The 24,427-nt window shown below is 54.5% G+C and overlaps 1 protein-coding gene across 1 annotated transcript in view; it reads right to left on the bottom strand.

The window, feature by feature from the left end:
* Crocc2 (ciliary rootlet coiled-coil, rootletin family member 2) overlaps positions 1-19,689 on the bottom strand; it is a 64,449-nt gene extending 44,760 nt beyond the window's left edge. Inside the window, exons 1-5 of the mRNA XM_028890668.2 lie at positions 19,435-19,689; positions 7,638-7,788; positions 6,576-6,724; positions 4,198-4,304; positions 2,552-2,693 (exon numbers count right to left, since the gene is read on the bottom strand). Of these exons, the coding sequence (XP_028746501.1) occupies positions 2,552-2,693; positions 4,198-4,304; positions 6,576-6,724; positions 7,638-7,788; positions 19,435-19,512 (627 nt within the window). The 5' untranslated portion in view covers positions 19,513-19,689. The remainder of the gene's footprint in view (positions 1-2,551; positions 2,694-4,197; positions 4,305-6,575; positions 6,725-7,637; positions 7,789-19,434) is intronic.
* Positions 19,690-24,427: the final 4,738 nt, after the last annotated feature.

The following is a 24,427-nucleotide window of genomic DNA, read 5'->3' as shown; positions in this document are numbered from 1 at the left end:
ATGGTGGATATCCCAAAGCTGCACTCAACACATTGAAGGTGAGGACTAGAGAATGAACAAGAATACCTCTGACACACCACAAGCACATGCTTACACTTCCATCCTACTCTCATATACCAACACTCACCTAGAGCCACTGACATGCAGATTCACACGCACACAAATTCAGACCCAAACACCACACTCCAACACACTATACTCACACATCTCTCACACACTCACATATCCTTACACACTCAGACTGTCACTCACCACAATGGACTCCCACATGCACACATACCACACTCCCACACATGCACACATACACAATACACTTATATCTTCACGTATACAAGTCTTACACCATATACATCATACACACAGACTCACACACACCACTCACATCTATATAGGCTTGTACACCACACACACACACACACACACACACACACACACACACACACACACACTGTCTTGCAGAGAAACAACCTGTCTAGAATGTTAGAACTGAACAAAAGCAGCAGCTCTTCCCTGTGCCTGGAACCACGATGAAACGCCATGCATCCTAAATGCACACCACCTAGGTTTTCACAAACACAGAAGCTGAAAGCCTACTGCAGTGTGGTTCAGAGACTAAGGGAGCCTCTAGCTACCCATCAAAAGCAGTTGAAAATCCTTCCTGGAAAACTCCTGCATTCACCCCACTTCCAAAGAATTTTCGAAAAGTTCCAAGGAAAATAACCAGCTCCCTGATAAAGAATAAAAGATTACCACTGGCACAAGGAGACAGTGCATGGTGATCGGGAGTGAGCAGAAACACGGGATCAGAGTTTGGACGACAGCAGGCAGTGGAACATCAGACACCCAGCACAAACGAGCTGCTTGGGATACACACCAACCAAGGAGCGGAAAACTTAGAAAAGACTCAATCTATTCTCCTGAAGATGAAAAAACCTGCTATTTGTAATTTAAGTCAAGGAGGCAGAGTCCGAGATGATTAGAAGTCGGAAGCAATAGTGATGAACAAGAACACAAGACTGGGCCGGGCGGTGGTGGTGCACGCCTTTAATCCCAGCACTCGGGAGGCAGAGTCAGGCAGATCTCTGTGAGTTCGAGGCCAGCCTGGTCTACAGAGCGAGACCCAGGAAAGGCACAAAACTACACAGAGAAACCCTGTCTCGAAAAACCAAAAAGAACACAAGGCTGAAGAAATTAGCCTGGCTCAGGGTAAGAGAGGAGAAGTAACTCAGAATGATTCTGAGCACTGGAGATGGTGTGAGGTTGGCACAGACACCTTGTTGGCATGAGAAGCGGGAAAGGTGGGCATAGGCAGTACTGAAAGGGTTAATGGTCCTTCCCAGTCATGAGGAAGGATGGATGCCAGATAAGCCTTAATCAGGATAAACAGGAAGAACCCACACTGGGGTGTGTCATAGAACCGCTGCAGCCTGCCAAAGCCAAAATGAGGTGGGAGAAGTCGCCAGAGCAAGGAGACCAACAGCCTCGGGTCGAGTTAGGGTCAGGGGAGGCCACATAGCCTTGTGGGCTGCAGCAAAGAGCCCAGAGGCAGGGCCCTGCACAGGCCTGAGAGGAAGGACCTGACCCACGATGAGCAAAGCCAAGGTGACGGTGGACACTGTTTGTATAGCATTGTTTGGTGGAAGCCACACCAGGTGCGTAATGTAGACAGGGCAATGGCTGTCACCTGCCTCAGCAAGCCTGTGCCCGGATCTCCTGGGATGACAGGCCCGGCTCTCTGGTGACACTCTATGAGACAGTGCATCCCCCCACACCTTAGCTGACACCGATACCCTCTGGTCTCCTGCAGAGGCGTTGACAACAGCTGTGTCCGTTGTAGCTGCCACCAGGAATGACATGTGTGGGGCGGCGGGGGGGGGGGGGGGGTCTCTGTAGTTGCCTTTCCTGACCCCTGAGGGGAGGGCAGCGATGGCCTCTCTGAGATGGATTTATTTGAAGGGACATATGTGGACCCAGGCCCAGGGGTCTTCCTCAGCTCCCGCCTTCATATGGAGAGAGCATATTCTTCAAGTGGCTTCAGAAAGGGAATCTTGCTACTGGTGTGTGCAGGAAACCTTGGAGGTGCATTCAGACCCCTTTGGGGCTGGGATGCCTAGCTATTTTAGCTAGGCCACACCCTTCTCTGGAGGTCCCAAGACCAGACCTAGACATCTCCCAAGGCTTGTAACATTGTTCCCTGATGCTACACTTGGAGTGAGCCAGACTGTGGGTCTCTGGCCAGGAGCGCTTAAGAAGAGCCATGAGACCCAGGTCCTTTGAGCAGTCTTTCACACTGTGCGGCCAACAGTGTCACACATCAGAGCCAAGAATGGCCCAAGAACCATCCAGTCTCTTTCCCCCCATGACACAGGCTGCTGTGACCAAGAAAAATGGATGATGAGGCCTCCCACCAGGAGGGGCTGCATGGAGCCAGCATCCGCCTTTCTGATCCTGGCTGCCCCCACCTACCACCATTGGCTGCAGCCACCGAGTTAGACATGCAGAAGCAGGGACAGGGTGTGGGGGGCACCTCTCTCTTGGGCCAGTGACATACCTCCCGCAGCTCCAGCTTGCCCTGCAGGCGGAGCAAGCTGTGTGTTGTCCTGGCCAGCTCCCTGGCCAATGTGTCATTGGCCTTCTGCATGTGCTCCAGCTGTCCCCGCAGGAGGCTGTTTACTTGGGAGAGGCCCATGCTCCTAGATGGACAAAACCCACAGCTTCATGCACGGTGACTTCCTAAAGACGCACACAGAGTCCAGGGGGCCTGGACCAAGGGGGTCTAAATGGCGCCCCGAGGCTCCCGAACTCAGCTCAGGTGCATAGCCCCTCCCCCTCCCCCGCTGTGCTCCCAGGCAGCACTGACCCCCTGCAATGAGCCCCACACAGAGCCAGCATCAGAAGGAACCCCAGGACCAGCTCCGCATCACCTTTCCTTCCTGAGAATCCTGTTCCCCCAAGCTCTCCCTCACCCCTAGCCACTCTTCTCTGCCTGTAAGAAATCTGCAGGGCACAGGAGGCTCAAAGGGAGCCTCGGAGGGGCAGGCTGGCAGGAGCTGGGCACCTCTGGGAGATGCTAGGCATCCTGTCAGCTTTTCAGGCATCAGGCTCCCCGGGGGGCTTTTCTTTCCCCTCCAAATGGGTTTTTCAAAATGCTTTTCAGCATTTTCTCCGTTCGCCAGATTCCTGGAGGATAAGCCAACCGCAGGATGTTAGTGATGGCGAGCTCCGCTCAAGTGGGGTTCTAGGGCTGGCTGTGTCTGGGGCTGGGGTGTGGTGCATTCTTGCCAAGTACGAACAAAAGGGCCCGTTGACAACAGAGAGGCTTGAAGCCCAAAGTTCTGGAGCTGGGGTTGGGGTGGTGTGGAGAGCTAGGGGCATCCAGCAGTGTGTGTGCCCGTGGCTCGCGGTGGACTGTGGTAACCCACCAGCAGGGATGGCCAGGCCGTACCCTGAGCAGGCATCCTGGCATCGCACTCAGGGGATGGGGTCAGGGAGCCCTTGGCAACAGCTGTGCCTTGGGAGGCTGCCCATAGGCCCAAACCGAATCCTCACGGGGAGGGAGCAGATTCACCCTCAGTTGCTCCGGGCTGGACATGGATGCTCCCACGTCCAGGGTGTGGGGATATAGCCTGAGGAGTGTGGGCAGAGGACAAGGCCATCTCTGATGCCAGCTCTCACTTGTAGGTGGCCTCTCCTAAGGGCTCTGACCCCAACTCTGGGATATTATGGCTTCAAGTCTCTCTGATGGCTTTGTTTCTGGTACTCAGGGGTAAAGATCATCACTATTGAGGAGACTGGGAGGAGTCTCACTCACCCAGCAGTGACAAGAGAGTTTTCAGCTCTGTACTGCCTGTGCCCTGGCCTGTGACACAGGGAAGGGGAGGGAACCTGCTGCCCAGTCTTCAGACTGCCCTCTCTCTCCCTTCTCACTCTCCCTGGCCCCGAGGAGTGAGAAACTGCATGCAAGGACATGGGATTAGTCTCCAATGGAAGGTAAGGGAAATCAGCAGGGTACCCAGCTCTGCTTGCCACTGGCTCTTCCTTCCCAGGGTCCTTCCCCTGCACCCGTTCTCACAGGCAGAGTCAACGCAGAATAGCTTCGATTGGTTGACCAATAGCTGCGAGGCACAGTGGGGTCTGCCCGCTTTGGGATGATGACCGCACTCCTGAAACCCTGACAGCCTGTCCATTGGACCTCACCTCTGCTGCGAGGCCTCCAGCCGGCTAAGTGCCTCCTCCAAGTCCATGCTATGCTCCAGCTCTGACTTCCGAAGCCGGGCCTCAGTGGTATCCAGGCGGGCCTGCAGCTAGGAAGGAGTGTAAGCCCACCTGGTCTACCTCTCTCTTGTCAGCCAGGTAGGACATCTTTGACATAAAGCCCACTCTGGGCAGAGGCAGGATACAGGGCCTCCCAGGGGCCCGTTCATACCCTGCTTCTCTGTCTGTCCCGCCCACCGAGGAGGGGGCGGGGAAGCATGCTGGTTGAGCGGAAGATGCTTGGATACTATTAGGCCTGGGAATACTAGAGGGGTGGTTGGAGGCAGGGCTCTGGAGGTCCCTGGAGATACTTCACTTACAGGTTCGTAAACGGAGGCCCTGGTGCCCCTGGTGCCCGGGGCAGTCCAGCTTTTAGCATAGGGCAAGGTGGACGGCTGAAAAGCAGGTTCTGCCATGTCTCCACGGGGCATGAATCTGGACTCTTCCGGCCTGGCCTGTTTCCCAAGCTGCATCTCCCCTCTCAAGCCTCACCCTTAGCAGGTGGGAACTAACTCATTTGGGTGCCAAGTCCCCTTGCTCCCAACACAGAGCATTATCCCAAGGGGTTAGGAAAGGAGGCTGGGAACCGTGGGGGAGTCAGGAAGGCACACCCAAGGCCTACTGCCCAGAGCCACTCGGCCGTTACAGTGGGGATCTGAACCCAGAGCCTAGGATGTCACGGGATCAGGAAGTTCTGGGAGGGAGGTTCAAAGAGCAGTGGGGGAAGGGGATGGGACACAGGAGTGGCCGGTGGCCAAGGACCAGTTTCTCAGCCACCAGCAGTGTGACAGTTGGGATCAGAGGACTTCAATGATAAGGGATTGTAGTGTCATCTGGGGAGGACATGCTGGACACCCCTCACCGGGTTCTACCTGTGTGCTGGGGAGCAGTTTGGGGCAGGGTCTCCTGGGACCCCCATCTAGCCGGCTGCGAGCTGAGCTCTGACTCATAGCCTATTAGTTTACCACGCTTTGGAAGGACTTCTGCAGCGTCTATTCCCTGAAGTCCATTCCCAACATCTCCCGCCCTGTGCTAGGAAGATCTCTGTCCCCAGAATGCACCACAGCAGAGACTTACAGGAAGAGCAGCCTCATGGAGCTCCTGAGCCAGACCACGAGAAGGGGGTCCTCACAGTCTTTCTTAGAGGGACTCTTGGGGTGGGGGTGGGGGGCTAAAGGAAACGGCATTTCCCATGTAGGGCAGTTTGGTGGAAAAGGGGATCAGAGAACTGGGACCATTGGCAGGTGGGCACCTTAGGGCTAACGTGGTTGTACCAGGAGGCATAGCCAAGGCATGGCCAAACGTGGTCAAGCCTCTGGCTTTTCACGGATTTCTGGCTACATGCATAGAAAGAGCAGATTCAGGCCAGGACTGGGCCTGGGCATGGTGGTATGGCCTCAGGGCAGTGGTTCTCAACCTTCCTAATGCTGCCATTCTTTGATTCAGTTCCTCATGTTGTGACCCTCAACCATAAACAATTTCATTGATATTTCATCGCTGTAATTTTGCTGCTGTTATGAATCATAATGTAAATATATGATATGCAATGTATCTGATATGGGATACCCAAAGGGGGTCACAAGATCCGTTGCCTTAGGAGAACACTGGCCAGAGCAGAGCCTGAGTTTCGTCCTCTGTCCTGTACTCAGGCCAGGTCCATAGATGGCCTGGGGGTTGATGCTGGGGACTCAGAGCCCCACACTGCCTGCGCTGTTCTCCCTTATCTTGTGCCTATCCTGCCCAGGTCTGCTTCGGAAGCTCTTATGACTTGGAGAGAATAATGCATGAATAGGGCTCTGGCCTGGAAAACGCCTTAATTTTTCTGCCTGGGTTTTCTCTATCTTCATAGAAAAGGCATTCCCTAGCTCACAGGCATCCTTCCCCAAACCTCTGGCTGCAGCCTGTAGTTTCACCCCTCACTTCTCCCATCCTGAGGCCTGCCTGGCAGGCAGAAGGTGCACATGAGAAAGGGCCGGGGGCTGGAGCACAGCTGTCTGCCCACAGCTTTGCCTGGGGTCTGGGGCCGGTCCTCCCTGGCTTTCTCCTCTATTCAGAAGCTGGCTTTATGATTATGATTGACAAGGCCCTGAGACCAACGGGTCATCACTGACCAGGCCGCTCCACAGGGCTCCTGGAGCAGATGAGAGACATAGATCTGAAGGGGCCATCTCTTGCTTCACCTGCTAGCCTCCATCTATCTGCTGCCCATGGTCCTGAGATTGGCTAATGGCCCTGCAATTATAATCACCGGTTCTGGGAAGTGATCTCTAATAGGGGCCAGCCTGTGAGCCCTGGCCTGCAGGTACCAGCTACACACTTACCCTCTGGCTGACCATATGACACCTGCTAGCCAGTTCCTCCCTCTCAGCATCTGCCTGAGCCAACAGGTCCTCCAACCGGGCCAGCTCCTCTTGAAGGAGCTCACTCTCCTCCTGTGTGTGGGTTGTAGTAGCTGGCAGCTCCCGCAGTCCTGTGGTGAACATAGCATTCAGATCAGGCCAGGGCCCTACCCAATCATCCCACTGCTAGGTCTGTACCAACAGGAGAGGGCTTCCATGAGGAAACTCACTTCCTCTCCTGTTCCTGAGCACCCTCCTACCCTTATTACCCTTGACAAACATCCTTAACCCCCTTAGACTAATGGCCAGGCCAAGCCCCTGCCAATCAAAGCCCGTGCCGGGGACATTGGGTATCACGTGTTGTGTCTGGGTCCTGAGCAGTAGCGGGCTGCTAATTCGGGGTAGCAGGACCCTGCCCACGGTAAGGTTGCTTTCCAAATATGCAGAAGGGTTTCTCTGTCCTTTCCATGCACCCAGCAGTTGCCCGGGGCCATTAGAAGATTAGACAGACCCTTATGACATAAAGGGGTGGTCATCAAGACCCCCGCAGGAGGGACTCATGAGCTCCACTGGGGGGCAGAGAGCCTGACTCCTATTTGGCCTCCACGCAGGGGTGGGTTCCTTGGAGCTTGTTCCTGCAGTGTGGTGATAAGAGCGGTGTGCATGGGGCTGGATGAAGGGCAAAGACAAAGCTCAGGATGTCGGTGCTCAACCTAAACCCCAAGTGTCAACCTTTAGGATTTTCACTCTGGTGGGGAAAAAAAAAAAAAAAAATAGAAGACGGATAAAATCAAGACACAGCGGCTTAACTGTCACAGCACAGAGGCCAGCTCCATGCAGCATTGATCACAGCCTCGTAGCTATCTGCATGACTCCTGGGGACCCAATGAGGAGAGTGTGGTGGGAAAAAATGGGGCCAGGAGAGTATGGGATGGGCAGTAAGGGCCACACATAGTCCTGATGATGTGGCTCCCTAAGGCCAGACTCCAGTGTGCCGCTCTGACCCCCCATCCCCCGGTACCCGAGTAGCTTTAGCACCCTCACCCGAGAGTGGTTCCTCCACCAGGCTGCCTGACACAATCTCTCGGATGCGGGCTGGCACAGGGGTGGGTAAGGCGCGCTGGCCTTCCCCACGTACAGTCAGTGCCCGGTCTTCCCTGCTGGCCATGGGGCTCAGGATGGTGTCCTCCAACTTCTGAAAAACACCCCAGAGCTCTGGTTCTTGCAGGCCCTGGACAACTGGCAGGCACCTCACACCAGCTCACTGGTATCGGTGGGAGCCATCATATGGTCGCTTCAACGTAGCAAAGAGTCCCGGAGACAGCAAAGTGGGGCCAGGCTGGTCACTCAAGCCACATGCCTTAGTCTCCCCACCTGTGGGGTGGGATTTTGCCAGTTGCAGACTGAGCTTTGGCAGAAATGAGGAAACCAAGAAAATGGCTATTTGAGAGGATTCCTAGCCGAGGTCAGCACAACTCACCTCTAAGCCTTTTCCAACGCTAAGCAGGCTGGGCTAAGTCCTAGGCTGATTCTTCATGTCACCCTCTCTGGGATGTCAGGAGCAGGTGGCCACAGAAAGGCACCCAGCCTCCTGCCCCACCCGGAGCAGTCAGTCTCAGGTGCAGAGGAGAGATGGGGAGGCTCCTGAACCCCACCCAGTGACCCCAGGCCTGGGGAGGGAGGGGGAACTACATGTAAAAGGATTGAGAGTCCGCGCCCTGTTCTGAGAGGCCCATCCATCATAAGGAGTGTGTTGGGCCCTGTGAGGCAAGACAGGCCCAAGGTGACATCAGTGAGGACTCAAGGACTAGCAAGGTCAGTGGGGTCATGCTAGGTTCTGAAATGTCTCCCTCAGGCTACCCTAGAAGGTAGCTAGTGTGGCCTACGTCCCTGGTGGGTTCTGAGCTGCTGAGCTCTCAGGAGAGAAACCACACAGGCCCAAAGTGAGCATAAACTCCAGGGGTCCTGGTGAGACAGAGCAGAGGGACCTGGCCCTCCGTGAGGGCATCTGGTGAGGAGTAAGCACCTTCAAACGTTATGAATGCTAACGATGATGATGACAGAGTCTTTATCGTAAGCACTCTTTCATGGTTTCCTTCAAACAAGCTAGGCCGCTAGGGGCTGGGAGATTTTGACTTCAACCGTAGTCAGTCACTCTTCCCTTGTGCCTAGCTGCCTTGAGCAGAGAGCCGTTAGATTACCAACCCCATTCTTGGCAACCAACTGGACTGTTATCATGGTAGCCTGGCTGCTTTGAACATTCCTTGAACATCTCCACGAGGCTCCCCCGCCCCCATAGGTGCTGGAAGCACCCCAAGCTGGGATGCTGGGGCTGCAAGCCCTGTTTTAGAGGACTACTCCAGATAACCTGCACCAACGCGGGGGGACTTCACTTGGGGCAGGACAGCCCCGGGAACTCCAGAGGACACCGCGTACTCTGTAGGGGTTATCACTCAAACTCAAGGGTGGGCGCTTCCTCTAGGAACTCAACAGAAAGCATGAGGCTTGTGCTTGGCTGACCACAAGTGTGGGGTGCCCTGTCCAGCGTCTAAGCAGCTTGCTGGTCTCTCTTTTCGGGTTAAAGCCCTCTCCTGTGTTCGGCACTCTGGTGCCACAAGATCAGAGCCAAGAAAAAGCTCATTCCAAATGGGTTCTTGGCCCATGTTGTGGTCTTTATCATGAGTGACATAGGCTGGACTCGCTGAATGAATGATAGGCAAGACCCCAAGCTTCCAAGTCTTAGCAAAAGTAGAAGCAGCTACTTTGAAGGGTACCAGGAGCCGAGAGCCCAGACACCTGAAGCTACGAGCTATTATATAACACCCGTCTTGACAGCTGACGTATTCGAGAGAGCAACTGAGGGCAGAAACTGTGAGAAATTAAGAAAGGTGACAAGGAAAGCCAAAACTCAGTGAAGAGCCCAGGGCAGGGCCTAGACTATGGGGACTGCAGGCCCCGGAGGAATCTGGGAGGGCTGCTGAGGGTTCTAGAGGGAAGTCTGGGTACCTAGAACCGAGGACACGAACAGGTGCTCTGGGCCCAGAGCAATAGTCCTCTGCCTCCAGCACCTACGGCAATAAGCTTCTGACCGTGAAGGCTTGGAGCCAGAAGCCTCTGGTCCCAAGGCTTAGTGTTGTGAGCCTCTAAACCTCTAATACTCAAGGTCATCAACACCACGGGGACAGCTTCTTCTCTACCTATGGCTCCTACCTAGGTCTTTGGGCTCCCAGAGTCTCAGCAACATTTTGTTGTGGGAAGGGAGGCACATGTTTCAGGGGGAAGGAATGGACCTGGGTTTGAGACCTTGTCAGGTCCGGTCGACGGACTTGTTCTGTGTCAGCTGGAAACTTCCGGATGTGGGACAGGCAGACAATATGACGAGAATTAAGAACAGCCCACAGTGGCCTACCTGCTCTGTGCATGAAGGATGTTTGAGTTAAAGGCAGTGGGCTAATGACTGGTGATTGACGTCAGCCCCCCCCATCCCCCGAGCTTCCCAGGGCAGCAGCCACAGTGGGACCCCTCAACCTCCTGACTTCCGTTTTCCAGCTCTCACTGATGACTCCAGTCTGGAGTCCTCCTGGTTGACTCTCGGGTCTGCGCTCATGGGGAGTCTCTGCTTCTCCAAGCACCCCACCTTCCCTACCCAATCCTCCTCTTGACTAGCCAGGCCCCTTTCCACTCTGAATCCTGAATGTCTCCGTGGAGAAAAACCACGGCCTTCACCTAGTCCTCTGAAATATATTGCTCCCGCCCCCTTTCCAAGAAAGGGTTTCTCTGTGTATGTAGCCCTGGCTATCCTGGAATTCACTCTGTAGGCCAAGCTGGCCTTGAACACAGAGATCTGCCTGCCTCTGCCTCCTGAGTGCTGGGATTAAAGGCCTATGCCACTGCCCAGCTGATTCCTCTCTTAGGCTAGCCAGTTTGGAGTCACCCCAATATCCAGATTCTGCACAGCCCTGGACAGGGCCTGTTCTGGTCCCTAAGAATCCTGCAAAGGTCTGATGCTGCAAATGAGTGAGCTCAGGGCCTGGTTAGTCTGCCCCTCCAGGCTGCGCAAAGACTTACTTTCCCAAGGTTTTGCACTTACTCCCCTAGGTGGTCCTGGGAAGGTGTCCTCACTTCACTTCCCTCCAGAGGACCTCCCAGTCTCGCTCTGAGTGGGTGGTAAACAAAGTCTTCCTTGGGTGCAGCAGCTCCCCTGGTGAGGAGCAGAGCTTCGTTTGCTGCTTCTTCCCAAGACCACCACGGCCTCTCCTGCCTTTCTAAGAGTTCCGCTTGGAAGTGCCTAGCCATGGCTGCCCTGTTTTGCACAGGGGGAACCTAAAGCCTAGCGGGGTAGCAAACAGCAACCCGGGCCCCCAGATTAAAGACGTGATGCTGGCTCCATTCAGAGGTTCCCTCCAGGCCGGAAGGACCCTGCCTCCCCTCCCTCCTCTCCCCGGAGCATCAGCGGCGCCACCCGCTAACGGGAAAGCAGCGGCGCAGCACAAACTTGACTCATTCCTAACGTTTACAGAGGGTCACTTATTAGCCGGGACGTCCCGAGAGGCGCTGGGGGCGTAATAGGTTCCAGCTGTGGCCGGGTGCCTGCGATGGGTCGACGCCCAGCCAGAGCAGGAGGGGTGCGGAGGGGGAGCGGGAGGGGCGCGTCCCTGGCAGCCCGCCCTCTCCTCCCGCCTCCAGTCCCCAGCGCGCGGGAGGATTGCAAGCGAGGGCCGCCCCGCCTCCACGCAAATAGCGCGGGGGAGGGGCGCGGGGCTCGGCTACATCGTGCAAGGAGGTCTGTGCTGACCCGGGCTTGGATCCCTTGGGATCTCATCTGGGACCGCCTCTTTCCCCATCCCCAACTCTGGCCCGGGGTGAGGAGTGGGGGGTAAGGGGAGTTTCCAGCATCCGCCCCACAGACTCTGTCCATGTTGCCACCAGTGGCCCCCGAGCCTGGGTGGGTCACCATGTCCAGGACCAGAATCTTTCCTAACCAGCTTGGTTCTTCTGGGGGAAGATTCTAGCGGGGCAGTGGGGGGCCTGGGTAGCCTCTTGCGGGGAGCCTCGGGCTGTGGGAAGGACACCAAGGCTTGGCAAAAGGGACTCCTATGGTCACTTTTCTAAAAGACCCCAGACTCAGATGAGCTGGCCATGTTTGTTCCTTCCTATTACTCAGTGTGCTCCTCAGCTCAGCCTATGCCAAAGACCCCAGGGAGGCCACTGCCCCTGTCAGTAGCCTATGCGTCTAGATCTAGCCCCAGATGGGTCCATTTGAGACTCAATGGGGACAAACATCATGGCCTCCCATTGTTCTGTGGTTGTGTGGAGGGAGTCCCATCTAGGGGGCTGGCCTCTCTACCTCACTCTCTGGGTCAGAGCAGGACTAAGAGAACTGAGGAAGGGCCCCCACTGTGCCGTCAACCTAAGGTGAGCATGGATGCGTCCTACCGTGTCTGTGAAGTTATGGAGTATGAAATGCAGGGTGGTATTACAGGCCATCCTGGGTTCCAGAGCCCCAGGGGCTGTTGTTGCGTGAAGGATGGGATTCAGGTCTGGAAAGGAGGGAGAGTGAGCAGGAAGAAGACCTGGCACCAGCTGCCTAATAGGTTTTTCTGTACCCCGATAACAGATGGAACACTGCCCCGCCACTCCCCGGCCCCATGGGAATGGGAACTGCTCAGATCTTCCTTGGTAACTGGCCTCCCTCTCCTGTGGCCTAGGAACCTCACTCTGCACCTTTGCCCTTGCCTGGAGACTGGAATGGGGAGTCCTGGGGGTGGGGGTTGTATCCTCCCCCATTCTGGATCTTGACTCAAACATGTTGTGATTGAGGTCACGGGCAGGGCTCTCGCCCTTGGTGTGGGGCCATACCCAGGAAAAGAGGCTGTCACAAGGATGGGCTTCAGCTTGGGGCCTTGTCCTACCCTCCAACCCTGCCCCACAGGCATGACCCTTGTATGTGTGTCCTTCCAGATTTGGGAGGGTGGTCACCTTGAACGGGAATCCAGGCAACATCCGAGCACAACCCACTGGTAAGGAAGGGCGGGGGGTAGGGGGCTGGAGCCCAGACTCTGAGGGACATGGCAAGGAAGGGCGAGTGGGGGGGCCTGGAGCCCAGACTCTGAGGGGCATGGCTTTCTCAGCTCTCAGGTGCTCTGCCTCGGCTGCCGTCTAGGCTGGGCAGGAGGAAGAGTCAAGTGTGTCCGCCGCAGGGGGTTTCTTGAGGAGGATTTGGGTGGCAGAATAGAGCATGCTGGGACAGGTACCCCAAGTGGTCCCAGCAGGTAACCTGGCATTCTCCTTCTAGGCTGCAGGTAGAGGAGGAAACAAACAGACAGACAGACAGACAAAGCAAAACAGAAACAAGCAAACAAAACCCCTTAGACTCTCACAGGTGTAATGGAGGTTGGTTTCCATTTTCCCAGCTGAACCACCACCAAGCAGGGGCTGCAAAGGTGAAGGCGTGAAGCTCTCACTACCTGCTAAGTTACCCCTTGGTGGACTCCCTGGGGTCCTCTTACAGTGCCGGAAGCACTGGCCCATTCCCTGAAGACCTGCAGGGTCTTCCTGTGTCAGGGATGGCGGGGTACAGACACAAGGGGGGTCAGTAAGCAGAGATGGCAAATTCATGAGCTAATTCACAGCCTCTTGCTCATCACTGTAGCCGCAGAAGATGGACCGTCGAGGTGCTGGTCCCAGGGGAGAGCAGAATGGATTTAAAAAGGAACTTGGCTGCTTCAGGTATGGAGAAAGGCAGGACTCAACCATGTCTTCCAAATAAAGAACTCAGCAGCAAGCAGGGTGGGACCCCCAGACTCCCATTTAAATTCTCCGAGGAGAAGACATTCAACAGACAAGCCCAGTGTATCTCAGGCCCTAACCTAGGCGGCAGGCAGGACAGGGCTGGGTGACAGAGGTGGAGCAGAGAGCCGTTTTATAATCTCAGTGCAGTGCAGTCTGGATGCTGCTAATGTCTGGATGCTGAGCTCCAACAGTGCCCCCATGTGGCCCCATCCAGTAATGCAGAAGGGCTGCAGGGCCTGCCCAACGTCTGGAACCGAGGCTGGGCTCAGGGGCTCCAACATGATGGACAGTAAGAGAACCTGTGATGGACAGGGTGTGAGTTGGGGCAGGTTAGGCGGGTTGAAGTTTCTTATCCACTACCCAGGAGCAGATGTTCTAAAATCAGTTGTCTTGACTTGGAAACTGCCCTTCTCCCTCTGTGTGGGAAAGCTGGGGCTAGGCAAGTTTAGGGCTGCTGACGGGGTCTGTGTTAGGGCTGAGACTCAGCTCTGGGTCCCCAAACACTTATGGGGCTAGTTTTCTGGATGGCCAGGTCTCTGGACAATCCTCTGCCTTGTATGCACCTGGTTGGATGACCATGGGCACTCCTGCATCCCCTTGGTGAACTGGCCTGGCCAAGGGCACTTTGTCCTCATGCAGAGGGTTTGGTCGGTACCACTGGACTCGGTACCTGGCAATGTCTACTCCTGTGCATGACAGGCTGGCTTTATATCTGCTTTGATTGACATCCCTCCCCTCCCCCTCGCAACTATACCTGCCAAGCGGGGGCATGGGCATTGCCCCTGGAGCAGAAGTTTCTGAAGCCATAAAGGGACTAGATGTTGGAGCAGGGGATGGCGGGGAAGGACACAGCTTATCCATCCACCCCTAGTACAGATGCTTGACATACAAACAGGCTCAGACAGGTTCTCAACACAAGTAATTGATGTTGGAATGGCTGAAGGTATGAATCACTAACTATAAAATGACTCATAGCAGGGAATGCTCAGCAGGATGAGGATGCTGTCTGTCTTGTCTGCTCCTATGTCCTGACACCCACACAGGCCTCCTGGGGAAGGCGGGAGGCCTGCAAAGCAGTACAAGCAAAGGCCCAGGATAACGAACAAGGGGTGAGGAGTAAGGGGGGGTAGACAGAGGAGAAAACTCGAGTGCCATTGTCAAGGCCTGGGATGTTCTGCTGAGGAGGATGGGGTCTGTCTCTGGACCACGGGTAAGAAAAGTCTGAGTAGAGGATGTGGCCCATCTGGTCAGTGCAGTGGCACTGGTGTCTGGACATGTGGCCCTGGAGACAGTCGGTGTGTCCTTCTCTGGCTGGCATGTGATTAGCACTGTGGCCAGGCCACACTTGGGCCACTGTCAGCTCCTGTCCCTGGTGGGCCTGCACTCCTGAGACCTCACACCCTTGATCTTTGGAGGGAGGAGTGCCTTTGAGAGGGGAGCGTGAGGGGAGTGGCTGGGTCCCTGGGGAGCTCCAGAATGACAGAGCAGGGTGAGAGCTCTGGGCCGTTCTGCCCACCCCCAAGACATCTAGTGATTCAGTACTTCAGTCACCGGGGCTGTCATCAGTAGTCTTTACACAGGAAGCACCCGTGAGAAGCCCAATAGGGCTTGGTGTAGATGCAGGGCTGGGACAAGCATGTACCCCAACAGGGTGCTTCAGCTCCACCTGGCATCACTCTGTGGATTTCCCTGATTGAGACCTTTAAGTCAGGGACATGGTGCCTGAGTGTTGAGCGGTTTTGGCAGATGACTGAGCTTGAGGAAACCTCAGATGTAGCTGGCCAGGCAGAGGGCAGAGGGCAGCCTACGATGGGGATGGCGTCTGAAGTGTTTCATCCTGTGAGGCTGGGCCCCAGCACTTCCCCTGGGTAGCTGATGTTAGAACAGGGGGGTCCAGAGGGTTGAAGAAGCGGTTGTCGTCAGCAGCTGAGTGAGTGAGGATGGTTCCTGCAGCCACAGTCTTGCTTTAAATGCACGCATTCACAGAAGAAAGCGGGAACGTAAAACAGTGGAGTCACTGAACAATAAGGCTGGCTCGTGTAGAATTGGAGCTGGGTCCCACAGTTCTTCTAGAACAGACCCGCACAAAAGTGGAACCAGAGACCCAGGTGGATGAGCCTGCACCCAGATGATGCTCACAGTGGTGAGGAGGCTCAGTGGTCCACGGAAGAATGACTTGGTGAGCGATGCACAGTCCATCCACGCTGTGATTTGGGAGGACCTTGAGGACACTGTGCTAAGTGAAATAAGCTGACAGATGTTTCCATCTATGTGAGGTTCCTAGAACTGTCAGATACACAGAGACAGAGAGCAAGCTGGTGGCTGCCATGGGCTGGGTTGGTGTGTAATGAGGATGAGAACTTGAGAAGGTGAAACTGTTTGGGGTCTGGATAGTGAGAAAATGTCTTTATAAGACTGGCCTATCAGTGGTCCAGGGGGTGCCTGGACTGGTCTACTCTGGTGACCTGTCTAGCAAATAACCTAGCTGTCATCATAGAGCCTTTGTCCAGTGACTGATGGAGGCAGATGCAGAGATCCATGGCCAGCCACCAGGCTGAGCTCCGGGAATCCAATCGATGAGAGAGAGGTGGGATTCTGCAGGTGAGGGACATGGAGATCATGATGGGAGGACATGTAGAGATGGCCGGCCACACTAGTGGAAGCCCATGAACTGTGGTCTGGTGGCTGTGGAGCCCCCATGGGACTGGACTAGGCCCTCTGGATATGGAAGATGGTTGTTTGGCTCGAACTGTTTGGGGGGCACCCAGGCAGGGGGATCAGGATCTGTCCCTGGTCTACAGTCAGGCTTCTGGAAATCCGGTGCCTGTGGTGTGACGCCTTGCACAGCCTTGGTGCAGTGGGAAGGAGCTTGGACCTGCCTAGGCTCACTGTGCTGGGCTCTGCTGACTCCCCATGGGGATGTGGGGATGCGGGGTAGCTTGGGAAAGAGGGCTGAGGGTGGGAGGAGGGAGAAGGGGGGAATCTGTGGATGGTATGTGGAGCGAGTAGAAAATGTCTTAATAAAGAAAAATGAAAAAAAAAAAAAAAGACTGGCCTGTGTGTAAGCCTGTGGGGGTATTGTCTGGATCAATGACTGATGTGGGAGAGCTCGTGCATTGAGGACAGTGCCACCCCTGGACAGGTGGTCCTGGGTTGTGTAAGAAAGGAGGCTGAGCAAGCCATCAAGAAACATTCTCCCAGGGCCTCTGCATCAGTTCCTGCCTCCAGTTTCCTTCCTTGACTTCCCTGGATGCTGGACTACATGCTGTAAAAAGAAATAAACTCTTTCCCCCCTGGGTTGCTTTTGACCATGGTGTTTTTTATCACAGCAATAGAAACCCTAACTAGGACAAGAGCCGATTAGTGCGGCACTTTCTCGCACTTAGACTGTCTTAAGTTCTGGACGCTTTTTTCAGACCCTTTGGGAGGGAGCGGGGGTGGGGGGGGCTGCTCTCCCTGCTTCAGGTCCTCTGATATTCAAAAGACCCTTGTTCATGTGCTGCTGCTGTGGTGAGGCTGGGCCTTGTGTGGCATGGGGGTCATTTGGCTCTGGAGCTGGAGGCGGTGCCTCTGCTGGGCACTGGTGAGGGGCCTGGCTGTACCCCAGCATGGCAGATGCCACTGTGGTGGATGTACGTGTGGAAGCAAAGAGTATATGGTGTATGGAAGGAAGGAGCCAGAGAACGCAGGGGCTGGATTTGCTGCCTTTTTTTTTTTTTTTTTTTTTTTTTTAAATAACAGCTCATCCTGGATGGAAGTAGGGGCCAGAAAGAAGCCACCAGTCCCTTCTGGGGCCAGTGCCCTATGACCTAAACACTTTCCGCTCTTCATTACCGTCACCCCCTAGGCTTCCAGCTCGTGAACCCTTTGGGGGCACATTCAAACCACACCCAAACCATAGCAACAGCTTTTGCCAACAAATATGAAATTTTATAATGGACAAGTTCCCAGAAAACTAGAACTTAACCCAAAAGAAACAGTTTGAAAAGTTGTATGTTATTAAAGCCACCAAGTTGAGGGTGGGAAATCTTCCCACACTGCTTCCCGTCTGTCTTGGGTGTACCATCGGTTCTGGGTCTGAGAGGACTCCGGGAGCTCCATCTCCTGGTGCACCCTGAGCCCCTCGTTTCCTATGTGACTTTAGGGGTCTTTGAACTCACAGTGAGCCAATGTGTGTCCCCGCTTCCCTACTTGGGACCAAGCCCAGGGCTCCCAAGCCTGGACCTTGTCTCCAGTTCTCGCTCCCCAGAGGCCTGTGGGGCTGGATGCTCTGGGACACCGTGCAGGAGGCTGTTGGGGGAGGACGTGCAGATCCGGCAAGGGAAAGGGAACTCTGGCCAGAGGAAAGGGGGATGCTGAGGTGCTCTTCCCGGCACAGGGAGCACGTTAATGTCAAAGGCTGTGCTCCTGGTCATGTAGGAGGCTTCCCCGACGCAAGCTGTGCCTTCTCTGGGTGCCACGGTACCCTGTATGTAGCCAGAGGAGCTGGAGGTCCCTAGAGTCCTGCCACTAGGCTGATATGCCTATCTGGGTACCACATGGCGCCTTCCTGCTGCATGCTCACCTGATGTAATTGCACAGAGATCTCAATCACAGCTGTGCAAATAGCAGGTGTGGCCGGGCCGACGGAACAGCCTCTCCAGTCAGTCTCTGTATGACGTTCAGGTGACAGCTTCCCAGGGACCGTGGGATTAGGTTCAGGCAGAAGCCCCCAACACCCATATCCAGGGAGGTTTGCATTGTTCTGGGTTTCTCCCTCAGGTCCACTGGTAAACACACAGCCACTCACTTCCTCCCTCAAGCCTCACAGGAGCTAATCGGGTCCTTACAGGGTGATGCGACGCACGGATGTGCTAGGCTGTGAGCGTTTTGTGAGCTGAGCTGTGCGGACCACGCTTTCTGCACCCACTGTCAGCCTTGCCCTCAGAACTCAATCTGATCCCCCATCAGGCAGAGCTTGCAGAGTGGCCTCTACAGGTGAGAGTCCCTGCCCAGGACAGTCCCTTGTCTTGTTGCATCAACTAACTTATTTTTTTTTTTAAATTACATTTAGTTATTTGTGTGTGGGGTTGGAGTGTGTGCATGTGCATGTGTGTGTGCGTGTGTGTGTGCGTGTGTGTGCCATAGTGTATGCGTGGAGGTCAGAGGACAAAGTTTGGGATTTGGATCTCTTCACCATGTGAGTCCCAGAGATCACACCCAGGTCATCAGACTTGATGGCAACTGTCTTCACCCACTGAGCCATTTCCTCCACCCCAACTGGCGTTAATACTCTGTTTGTGTCACGGTCCGTCCTCTGTGGGCAGATGTGTAGGCCTGTGCGTGCAGAGGTGCTACCGTGTCATTTAGACACCTGGCACCAATCTGTGCAGTTACTCCTCTCAGGGGACTTGATGTATTGTTTACCTAGGACCGCGTCAACCCCCTGCAGCATGGCTTCGAGGGTGTGAGAGCTGGGTTAATGGACACTCTGGGTCATCAGGTCCATCTGGGGTACACTGAGGTCCCCCAGGGGATGGGGACTACCTGGCTGGGGTGGCTGGATGATCACAGTGCTGGGGAAACAGGGTGTGGAGGCTGAGGCTCAGGGGCAGCAGGGCTGATAAGGAGGTGAGCTTGGAGGAATGGGAGGTGGCGAGGAGGACAGGGGTGTGGGGATGGATGATTCCATCAGTACCGTTTTGCAAGCAAGTGCCATGAAGATAGAAATGAAACTTCTGTAGCTTTCAGAGTGGGCGTTGGGGATACCCCCAAATTGAAGTCCTCCTTCCAGCTCAGACCCAGCTGTTCCCGTACCTGGCTACCAGAGCAGTGGAGTCTCTGTTCCCCACACCTTGCAGGCCGCAAGCCCAGGGCTCCAGAGAGGCTGGCCTTCTGAGCTGCTTTGCCAGTCTAGAGGTCTGCGCTTGCCTGCTCATATTCACACTGAGCACGTGCACAGGAAGAGCATGCTCCTGGGCGGTGCGGCAGCTCACCCTGCAGCGTCCTATCTAAAAGGGCTCTCAAGACCTGCTCTCCAGGGGTCACAGAGGGCAGCCACTTCACTGACCTGGATCACGGTGTCCAGCCCCAGCTGAGACTGCTCGGTGGTGTCTCCATCTTCAGGGTTGCTGGAAGTGGAGCTCATCCTGGGCAAGAGCACAGAACCTCAGATCAGCAGTGCCTAGGCTCCTCCTGGAGCCTTAACTGCCCAGTACCTCCCTCTGTGTGCCTCCCTGTCCCTGTGTGCAGAACCTGGGGCCACTATGCTGGTTCTGCCCTGTTGAATTCTCTTGCTCCTGGGCACCCAGCTGCCCCACCTTAATTGTGGAGACCACATGCCAAACAAGCCCATGAGTGTTGCTGCGGCAACCAGGACGCTGAGGGCTGGGTTGCCCTGGAAACAGGAGTAGGGCTTGTTGTGAGGACTAAGGAACACTGTTGGCCGAAGCCGTTTCCCTGGAGACCTGGAGTGAAGCTGACCTGGGGGAGGGACCAGCCTCTTCCTAGAGCCCCCATTTACTGTCTAGAGAGACTGTTTGCTTGCTGACCACACCCCAGAGGAGCAGACCACAAGCCTATTCTCCATTCAGGGTCACAAACAGACTTGGTTAATGTGTCAAAGGACTTTCGATCAGTAGTGAGATGTGTGTCATGGATGTCTAAGGATGAGGGAGGGACAGACCTTTCCCAAGAGCCAAGGTGGCTCCATCTTCTACATCCTTCCCCCTTGGAGCCTGGCAGGTTACCTGCTCTGCAGTATGCTCTGCCGAGGCCATACAGAATTGCATCTCTCCCCAGTTATCCTCTTGGCACTGGTCTGGTTCATAATCTTATCAGTACAGAGTCTTAACCTACTTCTGAAACCTTTTGAACTCTGCCTCAACCTCTTTCTGTACATCCATTCTGTAGCCTATACATATGCATGCAGATATAGAGATATATTTACTGCGCGCTATGTGATATCCAAGTTAATATTAGAAATTAAAATTGGAATCCAAGAATCTGTCCTCACCTTGGGCCAGGCGACCAAGGAAGGTAGAATTATATGAAAAATTTATGCTATTGAAACTGCTAAACCTGTGTCCCTGCTGTTATTCAATAAAATTTGACATGGAAAGCATGAATGTGTTCATCTACTTTTCTGGCATGGCATGCTCATGATAAAGGCATCTTCAGAGTGTCCTAGGAATCGGAGGGCTAATTCTCAGGTGGGGCCACCCTGTCTCCTACTCAGGCATACTGTCTGATATTGGTGAAATTATTAAGGACACTCCACATAGTTAAAAGGGAGGTTTATTTAGTGGCGTAATTTACAAATGAAGGTATAGGTAGGTTGCAGGGTCTGGGAAAGACATAGTACAGTCCGGCGGTGTTCTCTGGAGAATTCTGCTCGGTCTACCTCCAGCGTCCAGGGTCCAGGAACCAAGAGAGGCGGGGCATCTGGATCTTGAGTCTTCAGGGTCTTCTCTTGGCCCTGCCTTGTAGGCGTGACAGTTACCGAAGCCTCAATGGGGGTTGGAACTTCCAGACCAAAGCTGACCCCCATGCTCAGTCTCTGGGTCCAAGGATGCACTGTGTAGGCCTGTGCGTGCAGAGGTCCATCATCTGACGGCCACCTTGCTCTGCCCTCCTCTGGCTTGTCTGAAAGGCCCTTGGCATTGCTCATCAGGTCTCCCCTCCCAGCCATGCACAGGAAGGAGCCTAAGACCCTGCCTTGGCATCTACCCTGGATACTGGAGTTGGCCTGGGATCTATGTGGTCCATGAATGTAGCTTCTGGTCCAGGGCCGTTGATGACAAGGAGAATCTTCATGGTAAGCCCCGGAGCATGATCCAGAGTGAGCCCTGTTAGATTGGCTACTGAGGACAGCGGGGCTCAGGAGAGCCTTGGCCAGTCCTGACCCTCCTCCTCACAGACTGGACCGTTGGACCCAGGACCCTGAGCCTCCTGTCCTGAAGTCTTGGAGCAAGTTCCGCCATAGTTGTCAAGGACATGCTCTGGCCCTACCGTCCATTCTCCCAGCATGTGGCTGATTTTGCCCCGGTCTGTGGCCACCTGTCTGGCAGGCTGTTCAATACTCCTGTCCTCAGAGGGAGATTTCTTTTCGGAGGGGCTTTTGTCGCCATCCCTTCCTCCATACCTGACGCCTCACCAGAAACAGCCCCAGGACACAGCAAACCCCGGATTTCCAGTTCCTCAGAGGACAGTTCATAGCTGTTTGGTACTGAACATGAGCACCATCGTGGTTGGCCTCAGGCATGGATAGGCACAGACACACTGGTGGGAGGTGGGAGGTGAGCCTTGGCACAGTGAGCAGGGCTGTGGTGAGTCAAAATAAGTACCGTGCACAGGGCCCACTTCCTGGGAGAGCCTACGGGGCATGTACTTCAGACGGCAAAGGGGACTGCAACCCAGGTCAGCCCAGACGCGGCTGCCCTCCAGAACCACTCCCTATGAGCAATGGCTGCCGTCTCTGGACCTGTGAGTCCAGCACGTGTGCAGTCCACCCTGTCTCCGGGGCACAGAGTCACCGAAGGGACAGAGATGGCCACAGAGGGCAAGCCAGAGTCCAGAGCAATTCTGGCCAGACAGGCTATCCTGGGGCTGGGAGGCAAGGACAGGGCACGACATTCCTCTGTGCCCTCCACCTTCTTCACAGCACAGGAGTTGTCCTCCACATGAACTGTGCTCGAGGATGCCAGAGTCCAGCAGGGCCAGGCACCCGAGCTGCTTCTGAGGCTGAATGGCACACCATCCTCATTCCTGGCTGTTGAGTGAGGTGGGGAGGCCAGGGCAGGGTTGGGGTGAGGCTGTGGGCACCTGGCCTTCACACAGAAGGTGCATGCGGGACCCTTCACGAGGACGTCTGACGTCCCTTTCCCACTCCAGGAAGGTTTGGGTCAGGGGTGGCAAATTATTAGGACCAGTCAATGATATTTGAGAGGCCAACTGTGTCTGAAGGATTCAAATAAGGAGGACCTGAGGGTCCCCTGGGCAGAGGAGAACCTCACTCTCCACCTGCTCGGTGCTCACTTGGCCTGTTTGCTGGATGGCTGGTGGAGCCCTGGAGAATGACTGCCAGGATGGCTCAGGTGCCCTGCCCTCTGTCACCCAGTCTCAAGGAATGGAGAACACTGAGCACCAAGATACAACCAGGAAATGACAGGGAGGGCAGTTCTGCCTTCGGTGACAGGAGAGGGTGTGGCGCTGCTGGCCACTCACAGCTTGGCAAGGACCACAGCATAAGAGCCGAAAGAAATGAGGAAGGCCCAGCACACCGCATCTGGCTGTGACTTCCTGGATACAGCCAGGCAAGCATGGATGTCAACAATAACAGGTAACTTGAACTTCATAAAGATTAAAACATGTCATACCTAAGGACAATATTAAGAAAGAGAAAGGACAGCTGGTTGGTGGTGGCGCACACCTTTAGTCCTAGCACTCGGGAGGCAGAGGCAGGCGGATCTCTGTGAGTTTGATGCCAACCTGGTCTACAGAGGGAGATCCAGGACAGGCACCAAAAGCTACACAGAGAAACCTTGTCTTGAAAAAACCAAAAGCAGAGAGAGAGAGAGAGAGAGAGAGAGAGAGAGAGAGAAAGAGAGGGGGGAGGGAGAGAGGGAGAGAGAGAGAGAGAGAGAGAGAGAGAGAGAGAGAGAGAGAGAGAGAGAGAGAGAGGTTGTCCAGAATATTATGTGAGAAAATGCTTGCTAATCATTCACCTGGTAAAGGAATGAAATCTAGAATATATAAAAATTTCTTAACACTCAGCAATAGAGCACGCACAATTAAAAAAACAAGTCAAGAATGGGAATAGACATTTCTCTTTTAGACACATACAAAGGGCCAATAAGCCTACAAAAATGTTTGACCTTACTAATTAGTAGGGGTAAACTGTCCTGATGAACGTCACACCCATTAGGGTGGCTACTGTTAAGAAAATAGAAAAGTATGCCGATGAACTGGAGGCCTTGGATGCTGCTGGAATGTGAAATGGCGAAAGCTGATTGGAAACAGCATGGTACTTCCTCAAAAATCAAACACATGCCACGTGATCCAGCAGTTGCACATCTGGGTGTGTCCCTAGAAGAACAGAAAACAGAGATGGAGAGATCTGGCTGCCATGTTCATAGCAACCGGGTGTCTGCTGGTGGATGACTAGATAAGCAACATTTGGCTGTCCATACAGTGGATGATTGCTCAGTCCTTAGCAGGAGGGACGTCCTGACACATGCTGTGGCAGGGAGGGACCTGGAGGCCACCAGGTTGAGTGAAGTGAGCCAGTCACAACAAGACAGGACTGTGCAGCTCCATCTATGTGACGTTCCTGGAGCTGTGAGGTCTGCAGACAGGAGCAGGCATTCTCCACATTCACTGCTGAGTCTGGGGAGGAGGGCGGGGATAGAGTCTCATGGTGATACATTTTTCTGTGTGAGAAGACGCTAGTCTAGTCCAGCATGGTAGTGCACACCTAGCACTCAGGAGACAGAGGCAGGTGGATTTCTGTGAGTTCAAAGCTAGCCTGGTTTACATAGTGAATTCCAGGCCAGCCAGGGATACATAGTGAGATCCTGTCTCAAAAAAAGAAAAGAAAGATGAAATTCTGAAGGTGGATGGTAGTAGAGATGGATGCCCAGTGTGAACGTTTCAATGTCATTTTAATGCATACTTTAATATGGTTAAAATAATAAATTCTATTTTATTTATTCAATAAAATCCATATGCAACCCCTAAACTCAAAGCCAACAACAACAGTAATCTTTCATATGAGCATGGAGATAAAGGGAAACCTAGCAGAGAGTGCACCCACAGATTCTGAACTCAGAACTGGGCAGCTTCTAGTCTGTCCTGGGTCAGGCAGAATGGCCTTGTGTACCCCGTGTGTTGAGGTGATCCATGCTTGTGCTTCCTCGGCCTCAGGATTTCCGCCAGCACTCCCTTTCACACTGGTGCCCCTCTCCTTTGCCAGGGCATCCCCTGTCTCTTGGTCCCATGCTCCCCCAAACAGGTGGCATGGGCCCCATACCCCCACACACTCAGCACCGGGGCTGCTTGGAACC

The sequence above is a fragment of the Peromyscus leucopus genome, chromosome 13 (genome assembly GCF_004664715.2).
Source record: "Peromyscus leucopus breed LL Stock chromosome 13, UCI_PerLeu_2.1, whole genome shotgun sequence".
NCBI classification, from domain to species: domain Eukaryota; kingdom Metazoa; phylum Chordata; class Mammalia; order Rodentia; family Cricetidae; genus Peromyscus; species Peromyscus leucopus.
The sequence above is the reverse complement of the archived record's forward strand: the minus strand, read 5'-3'. Positions and strand labels throughout refer to the sequence as shown.